Source organism: Sphaeramia orbicularis, chromosome 11 (assembly GCF_902148855.1).
Source record: "Sphaeramia orbicularis chromosome 11, fSphaOr1.1, whole genome shotgun sequence".
NCBI lineage: Eukaryota > Metazoa > Chordata > Actinopteri > Kurtiformes > Apogonidae > Sphaeramia > Sphaeramia orbicularis.
Window position 1 is genome coordinate 36198737 of NC_043967.1, and position 27785 is coordinate 36226521.

General features: G+C 34.1%; 1 protein-coding gene across 1 annotated transcript; it reads right to left on the reverse strand.

The window, feature by feature from the left end:
- Positions 1-2221: 2221 nt before the first annotated feature.
- Positions 2222-27144, reverse strand: spaca4l (sperm acrosome associated 4 like). Its single transcript, XM_030148221.1, has 3 exons — positions 27011-27144; positions 7211-7321; positions 2222-3440 (listed from the first exon to the last, which is right to left on the reverse strand). Exons 1-3 carry the CDS (start codon positions 27060-27062, stop codon positions 3214-3216), a joined length of 390 nt encoding a protein of 129 aa, XP_030004081.1. The 5' UTR covers positions 27063-27144; the 3' UTR covers positions 2222-3213.
- Between the last annotated feature and the right edge of the window lie 641 nt (positions 27145-27785).

Genomic DNA, 27785 nt, shown 5'->3' on the forward strand with positions numbered 1-27785 from the left:
ACAGACTGCTCATTCAGAGGAAAAGAAAATATGTTTCATGTTTTAAGGTTTGAAAACAATTACTACTTTATTCCATTTCTGCATTTAGATCCTCTTCCGTCTCTGTAAATTCTCCCGACTAGAGCTGACAATGATTCTTCTGCCAGCTGAACATAGTAACCTTTGTCTCATTGCCAATATAGAGTCCATTGAATTCCTGTGGTTTGTTTAAAACATGTTCACCCCACCAGAAACAAACCACTAATTATGACATAGGTTTTCCTCATTTTTGCCAGTCGGTCAGTATAACTAACTGTTGTCATGAAAACAAAGGCTTAAGGCTTCAATTACACAAATGTTTTTATTTTAAAGACGCTTGATGTGACTATCTCTGTCCATATACAGTACATGTGAACCTCATGGGACATCAGATTTATTGCAAATTGTTTGAATGACAGTTCACCTGCTATTAATGCAGTGATCAGTAGAGAGAGAAAAAACTATTTAACCCTTTCATGCATGGTGGTCACTACAGTGGACAGCTGTTCAACGGTGTTCTCTTGTATATTCATGGGTTTGTTGTTTTAGTTCCATATCAGCCAACACTGTGGATGCTTATGTACCATCCCGTACACTGACATTCATACCATTACTGTAACTTTATTGTTCTAGATAAACCTGATCTGCACTAACATGTTTGAGTGTAAAAAAAATTGCTAAGTGTTATTAGACTGTAATTAACAGTTCTGTTGTGTTTTAAATTTTTTTTTTTTATATATATATATATATATTATCTCCATGCGGGTATGTTAAAATGTGAGAAAACATCAGATTAGCAACATTAAAAATGTTTTTATCTCAGTTTTCTCACAGTATATCAGCAAATACATGTTTCTTTGCTTCAAAAATTAAATACATGGTGTCCAGCTGAGTGGACATTTTCAATTGCGTTGTTTTTTTTTCCATGCCTAAAGAGGAATAAAAACACTCAGGGAAAAAATCTTGATTAAGGTTCTCATAATTCATGCATGAAAGGGTTAACTGCACAACTGATGCCATGAGAGACAAGAACAGAAAGAGATTAAACTCAGTGTCCATGTTATCAAGAGGGTGTTGTCTTGTTTTTTTAGGACAATGATCATGTGAAAGGGTGTGATGCATCAGGGAGGGATACTTATGCCACGCACTGGCGGCTGTTTTGGCAGTAGCCTTGGATCTCTGAGCACACCGGGCTTTTTTTTTTTTTTTAAATAAGCGTGAGTAAATACATTTTTCTTTCATCATTTTTTTTAAGCCCTGAACGTTTTCAAGTCCTAACAACACCCATGATGCCATGTATAAATGTAGCCAGATATCAGGCAAAAACACATCAGAAAATGTTTTTCTATTCATCCACGTGAAACCTCTGCTTTAGGTCACTGAAAAATTTATATTTCTGATAATTCTTTTTTTTTTTTCCTTAAACCTGCCACCACCCTCTTCAGAGGACAACTTTATTTTTAATTACAGCTTGTATTTAAGCAACAATCTCCAACTTCATTTTCACATATTTCTGAAAATTCTGATCAAAGTGAAGATTTAGAATATTCCTAGGGTCCTGAACGTCACAGCATGAGACCAAAAAAACCCCCCCCAAAAACATGATGTTTATATCCAAACCCAAACCCCATGACAGCCTTCTACAGCGCATTTATGCAGGTTTATGTTGATGAAAACTATTCTAAAAATGATCTGACGTGCACATTATTAATGAAAACAAAGGCAGTGAAATCTTGGTTTCTTTAAATAGATGTATACATTGCCTTAATGAGTGAAAAGACTAAGATTGGCATCCAAGTTCTTTGTTCACATACAACTCCGTGTTTCTAAACTACAACAGGGTCAGCAGAACTGTTTTGGGGAAGTCAAAAAACCAGAGGAGTGTGTAGAAATGCTGCAAAAACCATACATTTTAAATTCCAGAATATTAGTGTTGACTTGGTTCTTTGGCTACCTATGGAAAAGGTTCAGACTAAAAATAAAAGCCAGACTTTATTTGTACAACCCATTTTGCAGAAGGGTAATCAAAGCTGAAAACTGCAACTGGTCTGAAAAACACCTTTGTGTAATCCGACCACATGAGCGACATTTCGTCTGTGTCGCTGGAAGGAGAAACCAGAAAAACCAGTGGGTTCAGCAGGATGTACATTTAGAAAACACAATAAAACAGTTGTTTCATCATTAAAGTCACTAAAGCTGAAGGCAATTTTTACCCAATTTGAAGTTTTATTCCATTTTGAAACATTTTAAAACATCACCAATTTGACAAAAACATCCAAACAGGCAGGAATCTTTGGAAAGTAATGCCAAAAATATTAGTTTCAGGAAGTATCGATAATTATTTGTATGACTGATGTGGAAATTCAAGCCGATATCAAACACATACAGAGGACAATACCTGACAGGGATCAGTCCTGACAAATTTCAAGTCGGTTACATGTTGATTTATGCAAATAATATAATCAGTTAAATCACTTTTTCCCCCATATTTACATTCAAAAACTAGCAAGATAAATGAAAGCTTTTATCCCACAGCTATGAGTAATGTGCAGCATGGCTTTAACAATATCAAAAATAAAACATGTTAAACAAAAAAGGATTTGGGGCGAAAAGAGGGAAAGAAAAACCAGCAAAACTAAGAAATGTTTTCACAGAACCTGTCACACAAAAGAAGAAGCTAAACATGAAACATTTGGCATTAGAATATACGTTTTGAAATGTTTACAGAGGCTTTTACATCATGTTTTCAACTCTATCACTCTAAAAATGACAATACACAAGGTGAGTGTTAATAAATTAGGCTGGAATGACACGAACTGTCAAATGGACAGAACATGTTGTCATTTACCATCATTGTCTAAGGTGATTCATGTGTTCACAACTACAGGACTGAGAGTTAATTATGGGAAATGAAAGTCTATGTTGTTACACTATGAAATGTTTATCAGCTAATATGGACCAACATTAAAATGAGGCCTATGGGAGGGATCTAAACTTCATCTGTGTGAATAGTTTGCAGCGTTTGTGACAAATATAATGCACCTGAAGGACAGTAAACACAACAACCATGTGGAGAGAGAGAGAGAAAAAAAAAAAGCTACAGATCTGATGTTTGGGAAGAGCGTTTAATTTAATCCATAGTGCTGGTGTGTGTACAATGTGTAGTGTATGTGCTTAAACGTCATGCATGTCCTGTCAAACCAGGAGGTGAGCCACAAACAGCGCAGCGACGGAGGCGAGGGCCAGTTTAAGTCCGGAGCCTCCGGGCAGACCGGGGGCAGAGTTACACAGGTCGGTGTTGCAGCATGTTTTGGTCATCGTGTAGGCAGTGGTGTTGGAATCGGAGGGAAAGTTCACCTCTGAAGTCTGGTTGCACTCAGCCTCTGCCAGACAGCCCTTCATCATGATGTCCACAAAGCCGACTATGGAGACAAGGTTATTACAGTTAACAAAAACCAAAAGCGTGGAGAAATAAAAAAAAAAAAAAAAAAAACCTTTATGCAGAAGAAAATTACAAACACTAAATCGAGGTTAATTCTCCTGCCAGTGCCCCTGAGCATGGTGATGTGGAGTTGGTCCCCAAGTGCCTTCAATGGCAGCTCACTGCTCCGAATGTGTGCTAATGCTAATGCTAAGTACTGTTTGTGTATTAACATGGGTAAAAATCATACAAATAAAAATATTTATTTAATTCAGCATTTCTCAGTGCAGGTGTGTGCAAGATAATGTTAGTGTTGTTTATTGTACTTAAGCGAGATCATTAGTCGCTTTTCCATCGATCCTCAAATTGCGCGAAAATAACTTGCGCATAAAAATTTACTCAATGGAAAAACGACAATTTCGCCAAAACTTGTTTTTCGATTAAAAGGTTTCGCGCTCATGGCAAGAAGTGGATTTTGGGTGTAGCGCAATTGGTACATCACACAAAGCTACAATGGAAAGACCTTTTTCCGCAACTAGACTAGTCTACGCATGAGAAATACAAGGTGTGGCTTGTGAGCAGGTTAAAATGCATGTGACTCGAGAGCCCTGAGAAAATTATAAACACTAAATCGAGGTTAGTTCTCCTGCCAGTGCCCCTGAGCATGGTAATGTGGAGTTGGCCTTCAGTGGCAGGTCAGTGCTCCGAATGTGTGCTAATGCTAATGCTAAGAATTGTTTGTGTATTAACGTGTAAAATACAGAGACAAGGTCAGTCAATGGGGATAATAAGACAAGCTAACTTTAGTTGTGCACTTTTAGTTACTGTTGTTGGAAAAAAAAAGATTATAGTTTTCATGAGGGATGCACCGATACAGGGCTGAACTTTGGTACGGTCAGATATTGGCCTTATTGACTAGATGTAGGGTTTCTGAACAGACCAGGGCCTCATACTTCAGTAGCTGTTTCATGGGGATTTGAAGGGAGGGTTACAGTCATTATATTTTGAGTGCCATTTGCTTTTGCATATTTATACGTTTTCTTTAAAAACCAATCTGTAGGAGAGGTGAAGTTCTGCTCTTTTCACTATGCTCCATAAAACAACTTCAGAAAAATATGAATCTATGTCAGCAGTAATAGATGTCATTTTTTGATCCTGTTTGATTTGTGCCACTATTTACACAAATGATGTCAATTTAAAAGATAATTTTATGAGCCGACAAAGTCTGCATGCTTTCTACATTGTAAAGAAGGGTTTAAAGACATACAACATGACTTAGGCAATTATGCTAAGAGGCTAATGAACTGTACACTGAAACCAAAGCATTTTCAGCAACCAACCCTGCACAGCCACTTTAAAAAAGCCAATTAAAACTAAACTAGAAGTCAAAATAAAATAAAAATAAGGGTTTATGTGAAGACTAATTCACTGTTACTTTTCCCCCATTGAGTCAAGTCTGAACTGGAGCTGCACAAAGAGGTATGTGAAAACATACTGCAGGTTATATTCTATTGGCTCAAAACCACGTTAGTCCTGTTTGGTCTCTGGTTATAATGAATGCCTGACTTTAAATTAAAAATACAATCACAGGTGTTACTGATGTGCATCTGTCAGCACTTCCTTAGCCCGTCTCCCAACCTCTAATCAGTAAACAGCTCACAAGCATGGAGGTTTATTTTTGTAACAAGGCTTCCTCAGGTCATACAGCGCTTAAAAATATTTATATAAATGATGCATTTGTGGGGATCTGATGACTCTAAAAAGCAGCTTGTTAGCATCTTAGAAAGTCATTTTACTTTTTTACATTTTTTTCCTTAAGATTAGGGCTGTAACGATTACTAGTATAACGATAAACCGCGGTAAAATTGCCAACGGTTAGTATTACCATTTAAATTGTCATTATCATGATAACTGTTTGATTACCACACTTGTAGGGGAAAAAACGCCTATGTAAAGATATGCTTTTATGTCAAATATTTGAGTACAGTTTTAATTTATTACAATTTTAATTGTATATACCTAATATTTGGAACCGATATTCACTTTTAAAGTCTTTGAAAAGGTTCGTTAAGCATCTTTGTGTTATCTATGCAATAAATTATATACATTTTTCAAATGGGATTTTATATTTTTTTGTGTTTTCTGGCCTTTTATGTTTTTATAGTAGGTTAAAGTGAAAAAATAATAGACAGATGATATAGATGAAGTTGTGCTGAAAAAAAAGATACCAAACATGGGTATAGTAAACATTTGTTTATATAGTATATAAAGGCAAAATACAAAAGTACTAAAAAACAGACAAAATAGGCTCAGACCACTAAGGGTTAATATTTGAATGTTTCTGCAACAGAGGGTACATTGTGCCTATTATTTTATTTTATTAAACTTTTTTTAAATACAACTTGGTTAAATTATTTCAGTGTGTGTTTAAGTACTTTTTTTTTTTTTACATTTTGAGCACAATTTCAACAATACCGTGATAATAATGATAACCGTGATAATTTTGGTCACAATAACCGTGATATGAAATTTTCATATTGTTACATCCCTACTTAAGATGCATCTTTCCAGGAGAAAAAGAGTAGTTTTGTAGTACAACTGCTCCATTGTGTTGCAAAGATTCCAATGCTTAAGTCAACTTTAAATATCTTTGTGTTGCTGAAAATGCATCGTCTCAACGCAGAAACCAGGCCTGTTTTTCTGACCTGAAGAGTTGACTTGAGACATGTTTCAGGACAGCGACATTACAAACATGTGATGCATTTGCTGTCTATAGTTTAATGTGGTTAAAATGGACTCAACATTAACCATCTACAAAAGTAAAATGCAAGTTGTACGTACATTAATACACAAGTGAAATAAAGCTAAAAAAAATCATTTTTGTTTAGAGTTTTGAGCACATGTTTACTTTTAGTGATTTTCCATTGTGTAGCATTAGCACTTTGACTAATATAAATGATTTTCCACAACTGTTGAGAATAACTGACATTTCAGTTATGACTATGTTTTTTTTTTTTTTTTAACCAGTCAATACCCTACAAAATGTGTTGTACTGACATAAAAGGAAAGATTGCTTATTCTCAAGAAATGTACATAAATGAAGAACAGTAAATCATTTGATTAAAATACAGGGGGGAAAAAAGGTAAAAACGCAACAACAAATAAGAGTAAAACTCAAGCATATTTTAAAACACTTAAAATAGTCTGATATGATCATGGAGGATACATTTATAGTATGTTTTTTTTATCTGAATCTCAGAATACTTTTGTAAATAAACTGCCAACATGTTATGAAAGAGTTCATTTATATTTGATTGTATCCGAGCTCGAAGAAGAGATTTTACACCGACAACTTTAAGTAGAGGGTGAAATATACTGTGGGTCTATTTGTCCTTCTGAGAACAGCCGTTAGAGATCGTAATCATTTCTAGAGGCTGTTCTTATCTGTAGCACCTGATAACACGAACTCACAGATCACTTTACTTCTTACTCTGATTCTTTTCCAATTCCTCAAAATCCCAGGGTTTAGAGACTAGAAACTGCAGGTGAATGTCAAGCTTTTTTCTTTGTAAATTGCAAAGATTTGTTGCTCTATTCTTATATTTGTTATACACACTCTCCTCATCTTAGCCTTGGGGTAAAAAAGCATTTACGTCAACAGGAGCAAAGTCATCCTCCTTCACTTGAATGCATCTGATTTCACTGAGTTACTGTGACAAACGCCTTCAGAAGAATGTTGACATGTGAGATGTTTTGGGGATGATCTCTTACCTGCCTTTCCAGTGCCACTGAAGCAGTGTTCTCCGCTGGCACATGTCGTTTCAGTGGTGAAACAGACGTCAAAGAAGCCAATTTTGCAGTTGTAGCATTTCAGAGTGTGAACTGTGAACAACAAAGATCGGGATTAAATAAGTTGGGAACAAAAGCTTTAAAATAAATATACAGGCAATGCAACAACTATATTAAATAATCAGAAAACACTAATAATACTCACAATACAATGCAGGGCCAAGAAAAAAAAAAGGGAGGGAGGGAATTGCCATATTTATGAACCAGCTCTAATAAATGCAGGTGTTTTTTTTTACCGAATGTACTCCTCACCTGACTCCTTAAAGCCTTTCTGTAAGCAGTGTCAGTGCATTTGCAAGTTGAGTATATATGGTATTGTGACCTTTTGCAGCATGTGTTAATGAAGATCTATCTGTTTGGGTGTGTAGTGCATATACACTCACTGGCCACTTTATTATTAGGTACACCTGGTACTAACAGGGTGTACCTAATAAAGTGGCCAATGAGTGTACGCTGCTCTTGTAGCCCATTCATTTCAAGGTGTGATGTGTGTTTTTCTTCAGACCTCCATTGTTGAATCACTGCCTTTTTATCAGCTCAATTCACTTTGGCTATTCTGACTTCCAGCATCAACAAGGCATTTTCACCCTGTAAAACTACTACTCATTGAACATTTTCTATTTTTCTCTGGAATCTGAAGATGGTTGTATGTGGAAAACCCAACAGATCAGCAATTTCTGAAACTTTTAGACCAGAAAGTTACTCCGACCATCTCTCTTCTTCATTCTGAGGCTGGGTTTCAACCATGTCTACGTGCCTGAATGCATTGGGTTTCTGTCATGTGACTGGTCTGGTAGATATTTGTGTTTAAGTGCAGCTAAGCAGGTGTACCTAATAAAGTGGCCAGTGAGTATACACAAGGTCTGTTCATTGTTGTGCTGCAATAGTGATCATTTTCATCAATCTGCCAATTGCCTTTTTCATTTAGTGTTGTGTTCTATGATATCCCAAAATTGTGGAAAATCCATCCATTGAAGATCTTAAGAACATTCATTATCTCATCTGAAAAGTTGAAAACAAGTCCACAGATAATTTTTAGCTGAAATATCTGTAAAATTATTAATTGTTTATCAGAACAGTTGCTGATGACCATCTAACGGTTACAACAATGAGTTATCCCAGCTCCAACTCACCTTGAAAAGAACAAGAACCATTTTAAATGTGTTACCACATCTAAAATGGTTCTTGTTCATGACAGGATGTGAATATTTGTGCTACTAAGAGTGCACTCACAAGCTTTAAATCACTGACAGATTGAGAGCAGGTGGAAATCTAAGCTGCAATTCAGGAAATAGAATTCATATAGAGGAATGTAAATACAATGAAATATTCCAATATTGATAGAATGAATCACTGGCTATGTCTATTTGAGTTTGGAAATGATAAATGACAGTTTAAGATGGAAGAACAATCTATTAATTTGTTTTGAGCTCTTTCACTGAATACATTAATTTTTACTTCTGTGCAGCCGTTTTTGTGCACACAGATTTAGCAAAAAAAAAAAAAAAAGTGAGTAAAACTTTGCATTTTGCCCAAAATGTAGCAGTTTCTTGGTATATCTGTGTCTATCTTACACAAGTTTAATGAAAATGGTGCAGTTGTTTTGTTTTGGTAATAATCCTGCTCACAGACTGATGAAAAAACTTCCTTCTTTCTTATCTAAATTATCTACAAATTCAATCTCTGTTCAGAATTCACCATATGGATAACTTAGACAATATCTGAAATAGCTGTATTACATAAATAATAGCCTACAATTAGAAAAATACTGTTTTGTGCTTTTATAGGAACCTATAGCTCTCACAGTTCAACGAGAACATGGACAAAACCAGGAAGAAACTTCAACAAAAAGTAAATGAAAGTAACAGGTTTGACTCTTTGAAAACAAGCCCAGAGGACATGTTTACTCACACAAGGCCTTACTGACAAAGACCATTGTTTAACTTTAGCCTGGACATAGTTTGGGTCTGTCAAGCTGGTTTTTAACCAAAATAGAGGATGTCATCTCTTGTAGAGGGTTTTGTATAGTCTGAGGAGCTTTTCGAAAAAAATAAAAATAAAAATTATATATATATGATAATAATAATAATAATAATAATAATAATAATACAAAAAAAACAATTAATAAATAGGCAGACATGAAATTGTTGAGACACTGTTGGTTTTAGTATCTGCATTATTCATGACTGAACAAAAAACAAAACAAAACACAGTGTTACTGTAAGAGAATGGAAAACTCTAAACAGAAAAGAACATAATAATTTAAGTAATGGGATTAAAAAAATTGAGTAGGCCTCATTGAGTTGAGGGATCAGAATTAGATTTTGTTGCAACTAATCTCTATTTGGTTGGCAAATTCAACATTGAAATTAGTTTAACATTAGTTTTTTCTGCTCATACTTGCAGTAATGGATTGTAATATTCATAATCATAGTTCCATTGTTGTATAAATATCTGTAAATGAGAGATGTGTTTTATAAGCCTATAATGAGCCATTTATACGTACAGGGTTTGAGTCACTGTTTATGTTTATGCCAGTGTTTTTCAACCTTGGGGTCGGGACCCCACATGGGGTTGCCAGGAATTCTAATGGGGTCACCTGAAATTTCTTGCAATTGATAGAAAATGTAAAAAAAAACCCTAACTAATAAAAAATATATGGGGAGTTGAGAGAGACAATCATAATACATAAAAGACATGACAAACTGTGAGTCTGAAACTGCAGCACTGTGGTGCTGTTTATCTTTCAAATGTTCATTGTGGTCAGTTTCAGATGCTGCAGCTCTTTCATAATTCATAGTTTGAGTTCTTGTTTGTTCAGTATTAATTGTCAGCCTTGTAAATCCAAGCTGGACAGACTGTACATATCCTGACCAAGGAAAATCAAATTCTCACTTTGTGCAGTAATCTACACCTGGCTTTTCTGCCTCCGTCCATAATATTATACATTATATAGACTAAATGTCATCTAAAATTAATGTTTATTTGCAGCATAGTATAGCAAATTATTGCAAGATCAAAAACAAATTTTAGCAAAAAAAAAAAAAGTGTCCGTTCAGGAGTGTCTGCGGTCGCCAGAAATTTGTGATGTTAAAATGGGGTCACGAGCCAAAAAAGGTTGGAAACCACTGGTTTATGCTGTCACATTTCTACAGTGGCATCATTTTTATAGAGGGTCAGTTTTTAGTTAAAGGGACATCAACTAGTACACACTAGGCAGGTTTCCTTCCATCCCAGTTAATTGAAATTTTTATTTTGAATTTTGAGAATGAGGCCAAAGAAAATGCCAAAATTTCCATCCCCTACTGTTTAAGTATTCTATAAAATAACTTGTCAACCTCTGTTAACTGATGTAAGTAAGGTCCCAAGTAGGGCTGTGTATTGGCAAGAATCTGGCAATACGATACAAATCACAATACTAGGATCACGATACGATATATCACGATATATCATGATACTGTTAAAAAGGCAATTTTTTGTGTGTTTCTTTTTTTTTTAAATGATTATTTCCTTGAAGAATTGAATTACACCAGATATCTGCACAAATACTTAACACATTTTTATCTGATCCCAACAGGATCTAATGCTATATCACAAAATGTTCCTGTGATAAAACTTAAATTATATTTTACAGACATTACAGTTTAACATCCTGCTCAAATGTTCATATTCTATTCGTTCAGAACTAACATCAGAACATCATTTTAGTTCAATCCCAACAAAGGAACTAACATTATTTAATAAAAGAGTCTTAAATAATAATAAATAAAATATAAACAAAAAAGAAAAACAAAAATGAACCTCCACAATATCTGCAATCGAATAAATACCTAAAAAAAATATAGATACCGTATTGTGAAATGAAATATCACAATACATTGTAGAACCGATATTTTCTTACAGCCCTAGTCCCAAGCGTGTAAACTCGTCATATTTAGAGTTTTCCTCCATAAACTGACAAAGCAAATAAAACAGCTGGATGGAAACTCACTATAATGAGGGATTTGAGTGTATGTGTGAAAGGTAGGGTTAGGATATGTGCAATCAGCATGTGAACAGTTAGACATCACTGAGCCTCTAACAGTTTTACAACAAACTGTGGCTTTCTTAACTGACAAATAATCACTTTTTTTTTTTTCCTTCTTCCTCACTTTTTCCATCAGTCAGGGTCAACAATCAGCGGAATGAAGGGCCTTGGTTGAGGTATGTGCTCTAGGAGTGGCCTTCAAGTTAATGCCTAAACTTTATTTGTCTATAGTCAATACAGTCCCTAATGTGCTACGTGTCAACAGGCTCTCCGGTATAAAAGAGTGGTAAAAGTTGACCTGGCAGCACTCCAAACACAACTGTTTCCGATAATAGTGAAGCGGCTCTGCCAGATTTTTTTATGTACCCAGGATTTGTTATTGTGCAGATGTTATTTAAGACAAGCAAATGCAACCTACGTTCACATAGAAGTCTTTTACATTTAAGACACCCAATATGCCGCTCCCTTTTGAGAGGCTGATGTGAACATGACTCAACCTAGTGATGACTGGAACAAATTCAGTAACAGCTGTCATTAGAAACCATGAACGTCAGGACCCCACACACACACTATAGTCACATGTCACTGTCTAAGTACCTGGAAAATCTATTTATAGCTTGATCGGTGGTGGTAAAAATGAGCAAATCCCAGCTTACTTCAGAACAAGATGATGAAATAAATTATGGAAGCAATTTTTGTGAACATATTAGATAATCAAAAACCACAGAAAACCGCTCATGAAGCGCAGTGTTCACATACAGGGGTTGGACAAAATAATGGAAACACCTTCACCTCAAGATGATAATGCCCCAATCCATACAGCTAGAATTGTTAAAGAATGGCATGAGGAACATTCTAATGAAGTTGAGCATCTCGTATGGCCGGCACAGTCCCCAGACCTCAACATTATTGAGCATTTATGGTCAGTTTTAGAGATTCAAGTAAGACGTCGATTTCCACCGCCATCGTCTCTAAAAGAGTTGGAGGGTATTCTAACTGAAGAATGGCTTAAAATTCCTTTGGAAAACAATTCACAAGTTGTATGAATCAATACCTCGGAGAATTGAGGCTGTAATTGCCGCAAAAGGCGGACCTACACCATATTAAATTATATTTTGTTGATTTTTTAAGGTGTTTCCATTATTTTGTCCAACCCCTGTAAGTCATCATCAAACAGGACAGCTTATTACACTAATGCTATATACCAGGGGCGTCAAACTCATTTCAGTTCAGGGGCCACATTCAGCCCAATATGACCTGAAGTGGGCTGGACCAGTAACATAGTAACAGTGGAAAAAAGTAAAATTACATTATAATAATGTTTACTTCTACAAAGTTAAATTAAAAATGTGAATAACATGAACAACCTGAAATATCTTCAGAAATGTAAGTGCAATTTTAACAATATTATGCCTCAGTTTATTATTTACACATGTAAATTACAGATCACAGTGGATCTACAAATACACAAAACATTTAATAACAGGCAGAATATTTGGTAAAATTGCACTGACTTCTCTTAATACATTTCAGGTTGTTCAGATTATTCACATTTTTGTGAAAAGATAATTTCTAAATGTAAACATTTTCATGTATTTTAACTTTTTTGTACTAAAACAAAAAGAAAAATTTGGAATAGTCATTATTTGTAGGTTATTATAGTATTTTACTGTTCTGAGGGTGGAACCTGATCTAAAATGACTGACATTCTTGATTGTTAATATCTTCAGTGTAATTTTTGCATTTCACACATTCATCCCACGGGCCAGATTGGACCCTTTCCTGGGCCAGTTTTGGCCCGGGGGGGGTCGCATGTTTGACACCTGTACTATATACAGTACTACATCATTTGTCACATGTAAAAAGGAAAGATTTTATCCTTCTAAGATCCAAAAATACAGTTGTGACTAAAGGCATCTACTGATCTAAAATGTTTACTAATCCCACTAATCTTATCAATACGATGAAATAATTCAGGTAAAGTGCAGTTTGTTGTCATCAGATGCATCTTTTTTTTTTGTTGTTCAGAGGATCCATAGCGAATGTGGAAACACCGTCATCTTTTGCAACATTAATTCACCAATAAAACCCATGTCATTTGACAAATAAACACCAGTTTTTATGTTCAGTTGATGAAAGTCACTTTTCTGTTTTGATACAATAACTTCTGAATTTACTCTGAACTTCTATGAACATCTACATGATCAGTACATAGCAAAAATATTCCAAAAATGCCAGATTTTCACAAATATATGGTGTTAAATCACATTTATTGCCTGTATTTACTCAAAAAAATGTTAAGTTATTTTACTGTCGTTTCAGGGGCTGATTATGTACAATAATAAGCATTTTAAAAAGGCTTATAGACAGTATTTAGAATCAGTTGGTGCAAGGCCTTCATAAAGATGTGAATATCAGGTTATGTTTCATATATTAGTTTTTTTAAGCAGGTTTAACCCCTTAAAGCTGTAGTAGTTGATAGTTTTTTGACAAAATTGGGCAAAATTTCCATAATTACCTTTGTATTTCATGTGGCCTGAGAGGAAACAAGAATTTTACCTACTACTGCAGAGTATCTGTCATTTAAAATCTAACCTATTTAGCACATACTTTAATTACAGGGACTTTCCGGCAGGTAAAGAGCTTAAATGTGACTGACAGCTGTAATTAGTGATTGCTATTAAGGTTTCCAGAGATGTGACACTACTGTTCAGCTTGGAATGTGACGTCAATTCCACAGAATCTTTTATACGATTTGGTCCAAGAGGAGAGAGCTTCAGAAGGAAGGCGTGTATTTGCAGATTTATTCCGATTCAAGGCGTTTATTGTCACATACACAACAGAAACACAGTGGTTATGCCGAGTAATGAAATTCTTACTTTGCTGGTTCCCTTCACACAACTGAAATAACAGTTTAACTAAACCAAAATAAAGGATTGAACTTAATTCTAAGCACAGAAACTACATTTAATAATAATAATACAAGTACTATGAACCAAAGGGTAGAGTGCAGTCAAAAGTGTAAAATTCTATTCATGCAAAAAAAATAAAGTACTGTCAGTGGTAAGACAATTACTGATTAAAAGTGCTTAATTCTTGAATTTCTGCAATTTACTCAAACTGTACGCTTAAGGATCGGTTGTAGTGTTTCGTTGTTGAGTCACAGAGAGTAAAACACATGAGTACAATATGACAAAATGATATATGAATTCATTTCTAAGTAAAATAAAGGAACACTATGTAGAATGTAGACATGTTGCCCTCAGCAAAAATGTGAAATATAGGAGACACTTCAGTCCTGAGGCAATGCATTACATAAGGTGAATAAAGCAAAAGTGACAGGACTGAAATGACAAAAGAAACGTAAAAATAGATTTTCAAATAGTATTTAGGCTGCGTAATAGTCTTATCTTATTCTCTATGATTGATGCTGACATTCCAGTAAAGTGTATTTAAATCAAGGCAGTTAAAATGAAGACATTAGTGACACTTTGGAGACAAATTGATTTTTTAGGACTAGCAGAAGAAGTATGGAAACCATTGGTGTAGATAAATTATTTTGAATATATATTTGTCATTTTTACTACTCTTTTCTAACAGCTTACAAACAACTCTTTTTGCACTCATTTTTTAACTTGCCTTGTATTTTATATACTGTTTGTGTGTATTAGGGATGTAACGATTACCGGTATAATGATAAACTGCGGTAAAATTGCAGACAGTTAATATTACCGTTTAAATTCATGAATAACATCCTGATAACCGTGTTTGATTATCGCACTTTTAGGGGAAAAAACACCTATGTAAAGATATACTTTTATGTCAAATATTTGAGTATAGTTTTAATTTATTACAATTTTAATTTTATATACCTAATATTTGGAACCAATATTCACTTTTAAAGTCTTTGAAAAGGTTCGTTAAGCATCTGTGTGTTATTTATGCAATAAATTATATACATTTTTCAAATCGGAATTTATATTTTTTTTGCGTTTTCTGGCCTTTAATGTTGATATAGTAGGTTAAAGTGAAAAAATAATAGACAGATGATATAGATGAAGTTGTGCTGAAAAAAAAGATACCAAGCATGGGTATAGTAAACATTTGTTTATATAGTATATAAAGGCAAAATCAAAAGTAATGAAAAACGGACAAAATAGACTCAGACCACTAAGGGTTAATATGTGAATGTTTCTGCAACAGAAAGTGCAATGTGCCAATTATTTTATTTGTTTTTTTTGTTGTTGTTGTTGTTTTTTCCAAACTATAACTTGGTTAAATTATTTCAGTGTGTGTATTAGTACTTTTTGAACAGTGTGAGCACAATTTCAACAATACCGCGATAATAATGATAACCGTGATAATTTTGGTCACAATAACCGTGATATGAAATGTTCATATCATATGTATGTGGTCGTTTCCCTGTTTGTAACCTGATTAATTGTGCTGTTGTTCATCTCAGCCAGGACACTCGTTGAAAAAAAAAAATAAATAAATTTAAAAAGTTATCTCAACATGTCTTTCTTGGTTAAATAAATCACAGTAGTAGGACATTACAGACTTTACTGGAGTTTAAGAAGAGCAAATTAATGCTCTGTCTCATAAATTTAGAGAAACAGAAAAAAGCCCTGCCCCTTTTTCATGGCTCTGCTCCAAAATGGGTTGAGTATGTGACCCTTCTGCCAGGTTTCATGTCAGTTTTTGCGTAATCCTACAAACAAACAATGACATAACCACCTTGGCACAAATTTATGTTTACCAACTAAATTCATATTCAAACTGAATCCCTATGAAAGTATATAGGGCTGAATTATTTGTGTTTTCAACACCATTATAGTATGTGATAAACATACCGCAAAAAGCAACTATAATGATTTGAAAAGTAGACATAAGCCATACAGAGTATTGGGTCTACGATGGACTGTACATAAAATAAATATACTTTAGTGTGTTTTTTAAAAGTCATATTGTCACTGAAATATGTACTTGTGCTCATATTGTACAGAACATCAACCTGTCCAGGGACTACAGGTGGAAATTAGCTTCAACTATAACCTGGCACCAACATCTTTCCTTCTGACCATCTATAGCAGCGTCATTTTAGTTCAGGAGCCATATTTAGCCCAATTTGATCTCAAGTGGGCCAGACCAGTAAAATTATGACTTAATAACCTATAAATAATGACAAATCCAAGTTTGTCTTTTTGTTTTAGTACAAAACCCCCACAATTATATTATGAAAATATTTACATTTTACAAAAAAAGATGTGAATAACCTGAAAAAAAACAGAAATTTCATTTGAAAAATTAGTGCAATTTTAACAATATTATGCCTCGACTTATTATTTATACATGTACATTTGCACACAGTGTTCTATAAACATTTTGTAACAGGCAGAATATTGTTCAAATTGCACATTTCAGGTTGTTCATCTTTGTTTTTATTTATGTACTTTTTTGCATTTTATTGTGAAAGAATAGTTTTGTTAAATGTAAATATTTTCACAGTGTAATCTTATTTTTTTCACTTAAATTTTTTCTACATAATTTTTCACAAAGAAAATTTGTCGTTGTCATTATTTATGGGTTATTGTGTTGTTATTTTTACTGTAGATCACATTGGTCTGTATGTGGAACCTGAACCAAAAGGATTTGGACAACCTGGACTGTTCAGGTTCATTTCTGCATTTTCATCCTGCAGGGCCGGAATGGAACCTTTGGTGGGCCAGATTTGGCCTTTGGGCCACATGTTTGACACCTGTGGTCTATAGGTCAACATACTGTCATCCACTGTTCCTGTTTAAATAAAATCATACCATACCTACTGAGTCTATCATATTTTATTTGTATACAGGTTCAATTAACTGTATAATCCTCCACATGTTAAACTTCACACGCAATAGCGTCACATGCAACACTTCTGATCCTGGTGGATTACTCTGGTCATTTCAACAAAATGTCAATAAAACAGATTTCTTTACCTCAGCGATAAAACACGCCCACACCTTTGTACACACACTTAACCCCACACACCCTGCCCTGCTGGTTTCGGTTACACCCAGGATCGAGTGACTATTCAGAGGCTTTTGGGACAAACCTCTGGTCGTTTTCTGCACAAATGAAGAAAAATGCTTTGTATTCATTGTATTGTATACGCAATTAGTCTGTTGTGCCATAATGGTGTAGATTTGCTTAAAAGAGGGATAAAAAAGTGGAGTTTTATATAATAAAAACAGCCAAAAGTCAACACGTACAGCTCATCAGACTGAGATAACAGTTTGTACAAATGGTGAACGCTTCTTATAATAAAACCTTTGAGTGTCAGCGTCATGTGGCGTCCACATTGCCACACCTGGAGATACATCAGCGCTCTGCAATGCTGACAGACATGTTTCATACATGCATGCTCGCTGTAGCCGCTGTGGTCGTCTGGAAGAAATCTAAAATCCAGTCCGACCTGATCCTTGACACTATTGTTCACACTGATGCACTAGACCAAACCAAACACACATTTACGCAAACAGAGGTGTGTTACTTAAGATGTTTCTCTACATTGCAGCACTCGGCTGTAAACATATGGTGTGGACATGAGGTTAATGGTGTTTTATTAAACAGCAGCAGATTGTTTGTGTTCACCAGAGCAGAAGTGTCTCAACTTATAATCAGGGTTCAGCACCATTACTGCAATACAGCGACGAGCTCAGGTAGTCAGAGGTGAGCAGGAAGTAGCTCTGCCTTTGAGTCATCAGATGTTCCATGACAGAGGTGGCGTCATTTTAAAAGGGTATTAAAAGCACTGAGTCACTATTAGTGATGTAACGATATGAAACTGTCATATCACAGTTATTGTGACCAAAATTATCACAGTTATTATTATCACGGTATTGTTGAAATTGTGCTCAAAATGTTCAAAAAGTACTAATACACACACTGAAATAATTTAACCAAGTTGTATTTAAAAAACATAATAAAATAATAGGTACAATGTACCTTCTGTTGCAGAAACATTCAAATATTAACCCTTAGTGGTCTGAGTCTATTTCGTCTGTTTTTCAGTCCTTTTGATTTTACCTTCATATACTATATAAACAAATGTTTACTATACCCATGTATGGGATCTTTTTTTTTCAGCATAACTTCATCTACATCATCTTCCTATTATTTTTTCACTTTAGCCTACTATATCAACACAAAAGGACAAAAAACACAAAAAATATATAAAATCTGATTTGAAAAATGTATAGAATTTATTGCATAAATAACACAAAGATGCTTAATGAACCTTTGCAAAGACTTTAAAAGTGAATATTGGTTCCACATATTAGGTATAGAAAATTAAAATTGTAATAAATTAAAACTATACTCAAATATTTGACATAAAAGCAGATCTTTACATAGGCATTTTCTCCGGAAAAGTGCAGTAATCAAAGGCAGTTATCATGATAATTAGAATTTAAACAGTAATGCTAACCACTGGCAATTTTACCACGGTTAATGGTTATACCAGTAATTGTTACATCCCTACACATGACATTTTGAAAGATAATAAAAGACTGTCATTACAGCCCTGATTTGGTCCATTTACGAAAGAAAAAAAAAAAAAAAAAAATCAAAATTACAATTTGTGCCACAAATGAAAAGGAAAATGTAATAACCCCCCCCCCCCCCACCAAAAAAAAAAAAAAAAAAAACTAGACAAAGAATTGTTTGGCTCAATTTGTATCAATCAAACACAATAAACTCTTATTATAACAGGCATTTCTGTGGTTTTTGCTACTTAACCATTCCATAAATTGTTTCATGACCACGTATGAGATTAAGAGACAAAGAAATGCTGTTGTTTCACCACAACAGAAAACCCATCCTTCTCCACTAGCGGAAGAAATTCACTGAAGACTAGAAATCATTCATCACTTTGTAGTGAACATGCTTTGGGTGGAACAGAGCATTTGAAGAATTTCTGTTTTGATCTGATCGGTTTCTACAGCCCTGAGCAGAGGTTTTGAATGAACCCTGTGACTGTTTAAATCCCGAAGATAGAGACTTCATTTATAGAAAAAAAAAAAAGTTGTGTTACTGAGTTAAGAATTTAGGTAAGACAACAGAAAATCTAGATTTTTTTTGGCATAGTTTGATTTAATGAATTTAATTTCAGGGACTTTATTGAATATTGTTTTATATTGAGACAAAGAATAAGGACTTTGGCTAAAAAGAGAACGGCAATTTTGTGTTTTGCAATGATTTGGTCCAGTTTCTATCACATGAGGTGTCAGTGAGAATAGTAATGATAAGAAGGAGATGAAGAAGACGAAAAAGACAAGAAAGACAAAAAAAAGATGACAAAAATGAAGACAAAAGACGACAAAAAAAAGACGAGAAAGACAAAAAGGATGATGAAAATACAAAAAAGATGACAAAAAAGATGACCAAAAAAGACGAAAAAGACAAGACAAAAAGACAAAAAAACGACGAAGACAAAAATGACGACAAAAAGACAAAAAAGATGACCAAAAAGATGACCAAAAAAGATGAAAAAGACAAAAAGATGAAGATAAGACAAAAAGATGACAAAAAAGACAAAAAAGATGACGAAGACGAGGAAGACAAAAAAGACAAAAAAGATGACGAAGACGAGGAAGACAAAAATGACAAAAAAGACGACAAAAAAGACAACAAAAAGATGAAAAAAAGACGAAAAAGACAAAAAAAGATGACAAAAAAAGACAAAAAAGATGACAAAAAAAGACAAAAAAGATGACCAAAAAAAATGAAAAAGACAAAAAGAAGACGAAAAAGACAAGACAAAAAAGATGACAAAGATGAGGAAGACAAAAATGACAAAAAAGACGACAAAAAGACGAAAAAGACAAGACAAAAAGACAAAAAAGACGACGAAGACAAAAATGATGACAAAAAAGATGACGAAGACAAAAATGATGACAAAAAAGACGACAAAAAAGACAAAAAAGATCACAAAAAAGACGACAAAAAGACAAAAAATGATGACAAAAAAAGATGACCAAAAAAGAAGATGAAAAAGATAGACAAAAAAGATGACAAAAAAGACGAAAAAGACGACGAAGACAAAAATGGCAAAAAAGATGACAAAAAAGATAACAAAAAAGACGACAAAAAGATGAAAAAGAAAAGACGAAAAAGACAAAACAAGACAAAAAAAGACAAAAAAGATGACAAAAAAGACAAAAGATGACCAAAAAAGATGAAAAAGACAAAAAGATGATGAAAAAGACAAGACAAAAAAGATGACCAAAAAAGAAGACAAAAAAGACAAAAAGATGAAAAAGACAAAAAGAAGATGAAAAAGACAAGACAAAAAAGATGACAAAAAAGACAAAAAAGATGACAAAGATGAGGAAGACAAAAATGACAAAAAAGACGACAAAAAGACAAAAAAGACAAAAAGATGACAAAAAAGACAAGATGAAAAAGACAAGATGCAAAAGGCGACGAAAAAGACGAGAAAGACAAAAAAGATGAAAAAGATGACAACAAAGGCCAAAAAGATGAAAAAGGCGAAAAAGACGACAAAGAAGACGACGATGAAGACGATGAAGTCCATGACAAAAACAAAGAAGATGAAGTTGACGTAGACAATAAGGATGAAAACAAAGACAATGAAGATGATTAGGAGAAAAACAAAGATGACAAAGACGACAGAGATGAAGCCTATGAAGACAAAGAGGATGACAAAGACAATGCAGATGAAGACAATGAGGATGAAGGAGAAAAATAAGAAAAAAGACTAATAAAGAGAAGACATTTCCAGATTCTTCATCTCATAAATCCACTTTCAGAAACCATCATTTGAAGTACACGTTCTGACCGTATACTGGTTACATATAAACCTGTCTTCAGCCTATATTTGGCCTCATGTGGTCGACAACATGAAATGAATTCCCCTTCCTTTCGGCACGCCATGGTAGAAAACACAAAAACGTCAGTGTCATTACTGTAAGACATTCTTCGCATGTATAGAATTTCCCTTTACGTCACTATGTTAAATGAAAAGACACACCTCAATAAAAAACAGCAGCCTTTCATTGAGGAGTCAGTGTCAGGTGTGATACCTCAACATGTCGTAATAGAGTTCCTGCCTTTGTGGAAGCTACACTTTAGCCTCTTTATTCATACACTGTAGAGGATGCACTTACTGTTAAATTGTGCCTTTCATATAGGTCATTTATTAGGGGCAGGTTTGGCTCATTTCAGATTAAAACTACATTACATAACTTGTTTGTAAAAGTCTGACTGAAACATTCTCATTGTGTCATTTGTTGATGCACAGTGTTGAATTAACGGCTGATAATGTTCTTTTTTTCCTGATAATTTACAACTTTATTCCCATTCTTTCTATATTTAATTAGTCATTTGCTTCACTTTGCGTTCTTTTTCCTACTTTTCTTGTCTTGGCTTCATTCTGAGTGGAAAAGACTCGTCTGCTGCATCTGTTTTTGTATTATACTTGAAAATAAATTCAATTATTTAAACATTGTAAGAAGTTGTGAGTGAAAGTGTGATTTACATCTAAAAATTACAGTGAAGCTGCAACAACCAGACAGTTAATTTAAACCATTTTTTTTTCCAGGTTTATCATTAGTTTTATTAGTTAATTTTGATTTTGAAGTGAATTAATGTCTATGAAATTAAGAAAAGCAAAGCAATCTAATTATAGTGGACACATTTTTGCATGAAGTTCAAGAGTCAAACAATTTCTGAATAAATTACCGGTAAGTGGTGATTCAGCAACACTTTACAATCATCAGCTCTGGTCAAAAATATTTCAGGCCCCATTTGAGGTTTTACAAGAATGACTTAACCCAGATCCAGTTCTAGTTTTAATTGGTGCTAAAGTGAACCTGAACCATCTAAAAAAAAATAAAATAAAATAAAACTACACTGGCAGGTATCGTGGCCTTTCTATGGCACAAAGGCTTATTTTGGCAAAACAAAAATCCACAATCCTGCTCAAATATACAAAATAAAGAATGGCACACAACTGTATTTTAAAGTGAGTTAACCCTCCGGTATCCCGTCCACCAAGGCCCTTACTAAGCACCAAGTGTGCCTTTTTCGCACACTTGTGGAATAATGTAAAAAAAAAAAAAAAATTTCAAACAGTTTGTTTTCAATTCTTTTACACTTTTTTCTATTTCATCAACTTGAGCCATAAATAAAAATACCAAATACTCAATAATTGTCACATTTTTTAACCCTTTAAATGCCGTGTTTGTAATGGAAACAAACCATTTTTTTTTTTTGCAAAAAAACACACAAAATTTTTTTATTTTTTTCAATATACTACATAAAAAGTGGATCACATATTATTTGATTTTTTCATCCTGGCATATGTCAATGATTAACTCCAACATTGGTTAATTTGCATTATTATTTTTGGCGCTAGGTCAAATGTTCAAAAATACTAGCATCTGTCACCAAGTGTGCGTAAAATGCACACCTATAAATCAAACTATTAAATATTATATATTGATTTATTTTTCTGCTCTAATTTGATTTTATTTTTGTAAATCAAGCTCAGCCCTAATCATACATATCAAATGGAAGAAATAGTGCGTTTTAGGCACACTTGGCAGACAGATACTAGTCTGGTAATTTTCTTTTGTTTACAATGTGCACATTTTAGTTGGTGGACAGAATTTTAAAGATCATGCAAAAATGAACAACTTTTCAAGTCTAACCTTACTTAAATTGTGAAAAAAATAATGACGTTTTTTAAAACGAAGTGCAAAGTGTGCGTAAAAGGCACATCCGGATACCGGAGGGTTAAAGTCTATGAAATTAAGAAAAGCTTATTATAGTGGACACATTTTTGCATGAAGTTCAAGAGTCTAACAATTTCTGAATAAATTCAGTGGTGATTCAACAACACTTTACAATCACCAGCTCAGGTCAAAACTTTCAGGCCCCATTTGAGGTTTTACAAGAATGACTTAACCCAGATCCAGTTCTAGTTTTAATTGGTGCTAAAGTAAACCTGAACTACCTAAAAAACTACACTTTGGTAGGTTTCGTGGCCTTTCTATGACACAAAAGTTTATTTTGTTAAAACAAAATCCCACAATCCTGCTCAAATATACAAAATAAAGTATGGCACACAACTGGAAAAGAATAAGTTCTCACTCAACCATTCATCCATTAACTCACGTATAGTATTTGGTCATTTATTTACCAATGGTGTGTTTTAATATGCGTTTTATGTATATTTATGTACTTAAAACATCTAGAAAAATACCCTATACTGCTTCAAAATAAACAGTTGCATATATTTTGAGTTGTCAAAGCTGGAGACTCATATTTTCCTCTGAAATACTTATGAACCCTCTGCTTTTCAACACATACTTATTGTCCTCCTCCTCCTGTGGCAGGTGTGAACACAGGTGTGGCTCATTCACATTAACACAAACACAAAACTTGGTTTATACTGACACCTATTGGTCCTACTGTGCAACTGCAGATCTAAGACACTGGCTTTATCCCCATGTAAACACAGACAGATAAACAAAAAAAAGGATCACAAGGAAACTATTAAACACAGTATGTTTAGACATCCAGTTGAATCTCATATAATGGAATAAAAGAGCAGTAAAAATCAAAAACAGCCGATGTTTGATATGATTAACATCGCGTGTTATCTGTTTTGGGAACAGTTAGTTCTCATATTTTCCTCCTGAGGGCATTGTATTCTCCAAAGATCCTAAAATAGAGCAACTTCAGTCAAGTTTTACTGGTTTCATGGTTTTCATGAGGTGTATATTAACTTGGATATTTTATTAATTTGCTTGATTTCTTTGTTCATATTTTCATTTACTTCATTACTTTTGTTCATTTATTTGCCTTTGTCTTCACTTTCTTGAATATTTTAAGCATGTTTGTACATTTTCTTGATTAAGCTTGTTTATTTTTGTTCATTTACTTTGAATATCTGTACATATCTTATTCATTTTGACAACTTAATAGCTGATGCTGACTTAATGTGGTAAAAGACAATAACATTGGCATGCCAAACACTATCACTACATTAAATCAAAATAAAATTCAATCACTCAGTATGAAAGACTCAATATGTCTTCGCTTTTACATTTATAAAGACATAAAAATGCTTTGATATGTGGATTCTTTTTCCAGCTATGGTAATTCATAACAAATCTTAGAGTGACCAAGTATGTCACAAACAGACTCCCCTTTCTCTGACATTTTATTGGATTAAAAAAAAAATTGATTTACAGCATTGCAAACATAAAACGCATAATATAAGCGACTCCTGCCAAAGTAAAAGCTGTGCAAAGTCATGAAATGCTTACGCAAACACGTTTATGGAAAATAACACCAAAAGTAAATATGCAAACAGTGCCTTAAAGCCGTCTGCAAATGAAAAAAAATCATCATCTTGTCATAAAAGATAAAGGTACGGGTGGGTCTGGTTTGTCATGCAAACATCAACAGTTTGTAAAGAGGATAAATTGCTTTTCACAAAATCAACATTCTTAAAAAAGACATGAATGAGATGTTTGTTTTCCACCCGCAAGTTCATTTTTAATGCTTAATTAAACTGTTAGAAGTCATTTAACATACTATCAGTCAAACACATCAGGCTCATACATGAAATCTGAAACTTCCCCTGATATTTAAACCTAAAACCTGCAGAATCCTTTTGTCTATTTATCTGGCAGCTGCTGCTTGAGGAACACTTTCAGCCGCCTGTGACATATTTACTCAAATTTAACCAGACCGCCACCTAAAACCACCCACTTTTCTGCAGAGCACACACACAGATTCATCCCTTATGTGGGAATAGACAGGCAGACGAAAACCTCCAACATGTAATTACAGGCATCGGTTTATCCCTTTTCTGTCACAAACAACTATTAAAGCAAAGGCACAGTGGGCTGAAGGTTGCAGTTAATACCTGAAAGGGGTTACAGTGATGAAACAAACTGAAAGTTCCCGTTAGGAAGGGTGTGGTTGGAAACAGGAGGCCGAAAGAAATGGAGCCAAGGGGCCAAAGAGAACAATAATAGAAAAAAAAAAAGAATGAATAGCCCCAAAACACAATAGTCAGATAACTTGCAGTCTGTCAAGTATGCAGACTTTGTGTAGAAGTGGAACCTGAGACACGGGCGATGCCTCAACTATTACAAGGTGAGGAATTTCTCATGTAATAGTTGGCAGGTTGTGACATGAATCCTGAATGTGTAACCCAATGACTGAGTCTATTTATGCATCTAAAAATCACTCTACGCCTCATTAAGTAGGCTATATAATGAGATTAAACAAAAACATAAGGAGAATGCTGTAAATATTTGGTGCATAGGACTGAAAATGACACAACAGTGCCCACTTTTTGCCCCATGGTGCGTTCGAGTACACCCCTTCTTGGAAAAAGTGAACACACCCAGTCAGACTAAAGCCTCCAGCCTCTAACCCTGCAGCCTTCAAAACTCAGGAAACTTTAAATAACTGGAGCGAAGCACGAAAACACCTCTGGATGCATCTACAGTAGTACAAGTTTGAGAAGATCTTAAAAAAAAAAAAAAAAAAAAAAACTATAGAGAGATAATTTCACAGCTTCTAGGTTTAAAAAAAAAAAAAGAAAAACACTAAAATACTTATATAGTAGCAAAAAAGGCAATGAGGAGCCTCTGCAAATGAATTAACGATTTAAACATAGTAAAAAGTTGTAAGTGAAAAATAAGTCTAAGTGTGATTATTTACATCTAAAACTTACAGTAAAGCTGCAACAACCAGTTAATTTAATCAAAGGAGAAACAATTTCTCTGTATTTATCATTAGTTTATTTGCTATTTTTGATCTTAAAGTGAGTTAATGTCTAAATAAATATATAAAAGCAAAGATATCTGAATATATTGCACATATGTTTGCATTCATTTGCCAAGATAGTCACTATTACAAACAAATCAAGTGGCAATACAACAAAACACTTAACCATCAGCTCATGTCAAAAATATTTCAGGCCCCATATTAGGTTTTACAAAAACAACTTAAGCCAAATCTACTTCTAGTCTAATTTGGTGCTAAAGCAAACCTGAACTATCTAAAAAAAAAAAAAAAACCACTTTGATAGGTTTAGTGGTCTTATATGGTACAAAGGCTTATTTTGTTAAAGTTCAAATTTACAGAATAATTTATACACACAAATGAAAAACATTATGTAATTTTGGGTGCATATGACAGAAAATGACATAACACTGCCCACTTTTTGCTCCCACACACCGTCCATGGTGAGTTTGAGTGCACCCCTGCTTGGAAAAAGTGAACACACCCAGTCACAGCCTCAAGCTCTGCAGCCTTGAACACCCAGGAAGCATAAAATAACTGGAGATAAACACTAAAACACCTCAGCTATGCAAGTTTGAGAAGATATTTTAAAAAAAAAACAAAAAACAAACAAACAAACAAAAAACATTCTTTAGAGACATTTTCATCGTTTTTCAGTGATATAAAAATACTGAAATTCACTATAAAATGATGAAATAAAGTCATAAAAACTAGTAAAGAACCAGAGAGCAGCAGTAAAATGGGTCCAGATTAATGTAACGTCGACGCATTAATAGCCTATTTCTGGATTTTAAAGATTTTTGCAGTAAAAATCGCTCTGCAATAAAACTTTATAATAAGTAATAAGAGGTTTTTCTCACCGATTGCAAAGCAGAATCCAAGGGCGAAAATCTGCAGGATGAGTCTGTTCATTTTGGTCAGACTGTGTCAGACGCTCACGCAGCAGAACTCAGACCGTTAGAAGTTCAATCACACAAACATGAATGTTTTTTCCGCCATCGGTGCATTTATAACCTCCAGCTCCCTGCCGCGCGTCACCGGCGTCCAATCAGAGCGCGCCTCCTGGGAAAGGCCCGCCCACTCCTGCAGGTGGGACATCCAGTGTGGAAAAGCCAGGGAATAAGCAGAGGAATTAAGGAGTTTACAGCAGGGGTGTCAAACATGCGGCCCGGGGGCCAAATGTGGCCCGCCAAAGGGTCCAGTTCAGGATGTTTTTGCCAAGTGCAAAAATTCCACAATCTTGAATTGAATTTACGCAAAAAACAAAAAACAAAAAAAAACAAACAAAAAAAAAAATTGCTTGAATTAAGAAAAAAAATCTTCAATTAAGTGAAAAAAAAAAAAAATCAATTAAGCCAAAAAAAAATCTCAAATTTAGCAAAAAATCTTGAATTAAGCAAAAAAAAAAAAAAAAACTTCAATTAAGTTTAAAAAATATCTTGAATTAAGCCCAAAAAAATCTCAAATTTAGCAAAAAATCTTCAATTAAGCCATAAAAAAATTCTTCATTTAAGTAAAAAAAAAAAAAAATCTTCAATTAAGCCAAAAAAAAAAAAAAATCTTCATTTAAGCCAAAAAAAAAAAAAAAATCAAATCTCAAATTTAGAAAAAAAATCTTGAATTAAGCCAAAAAAA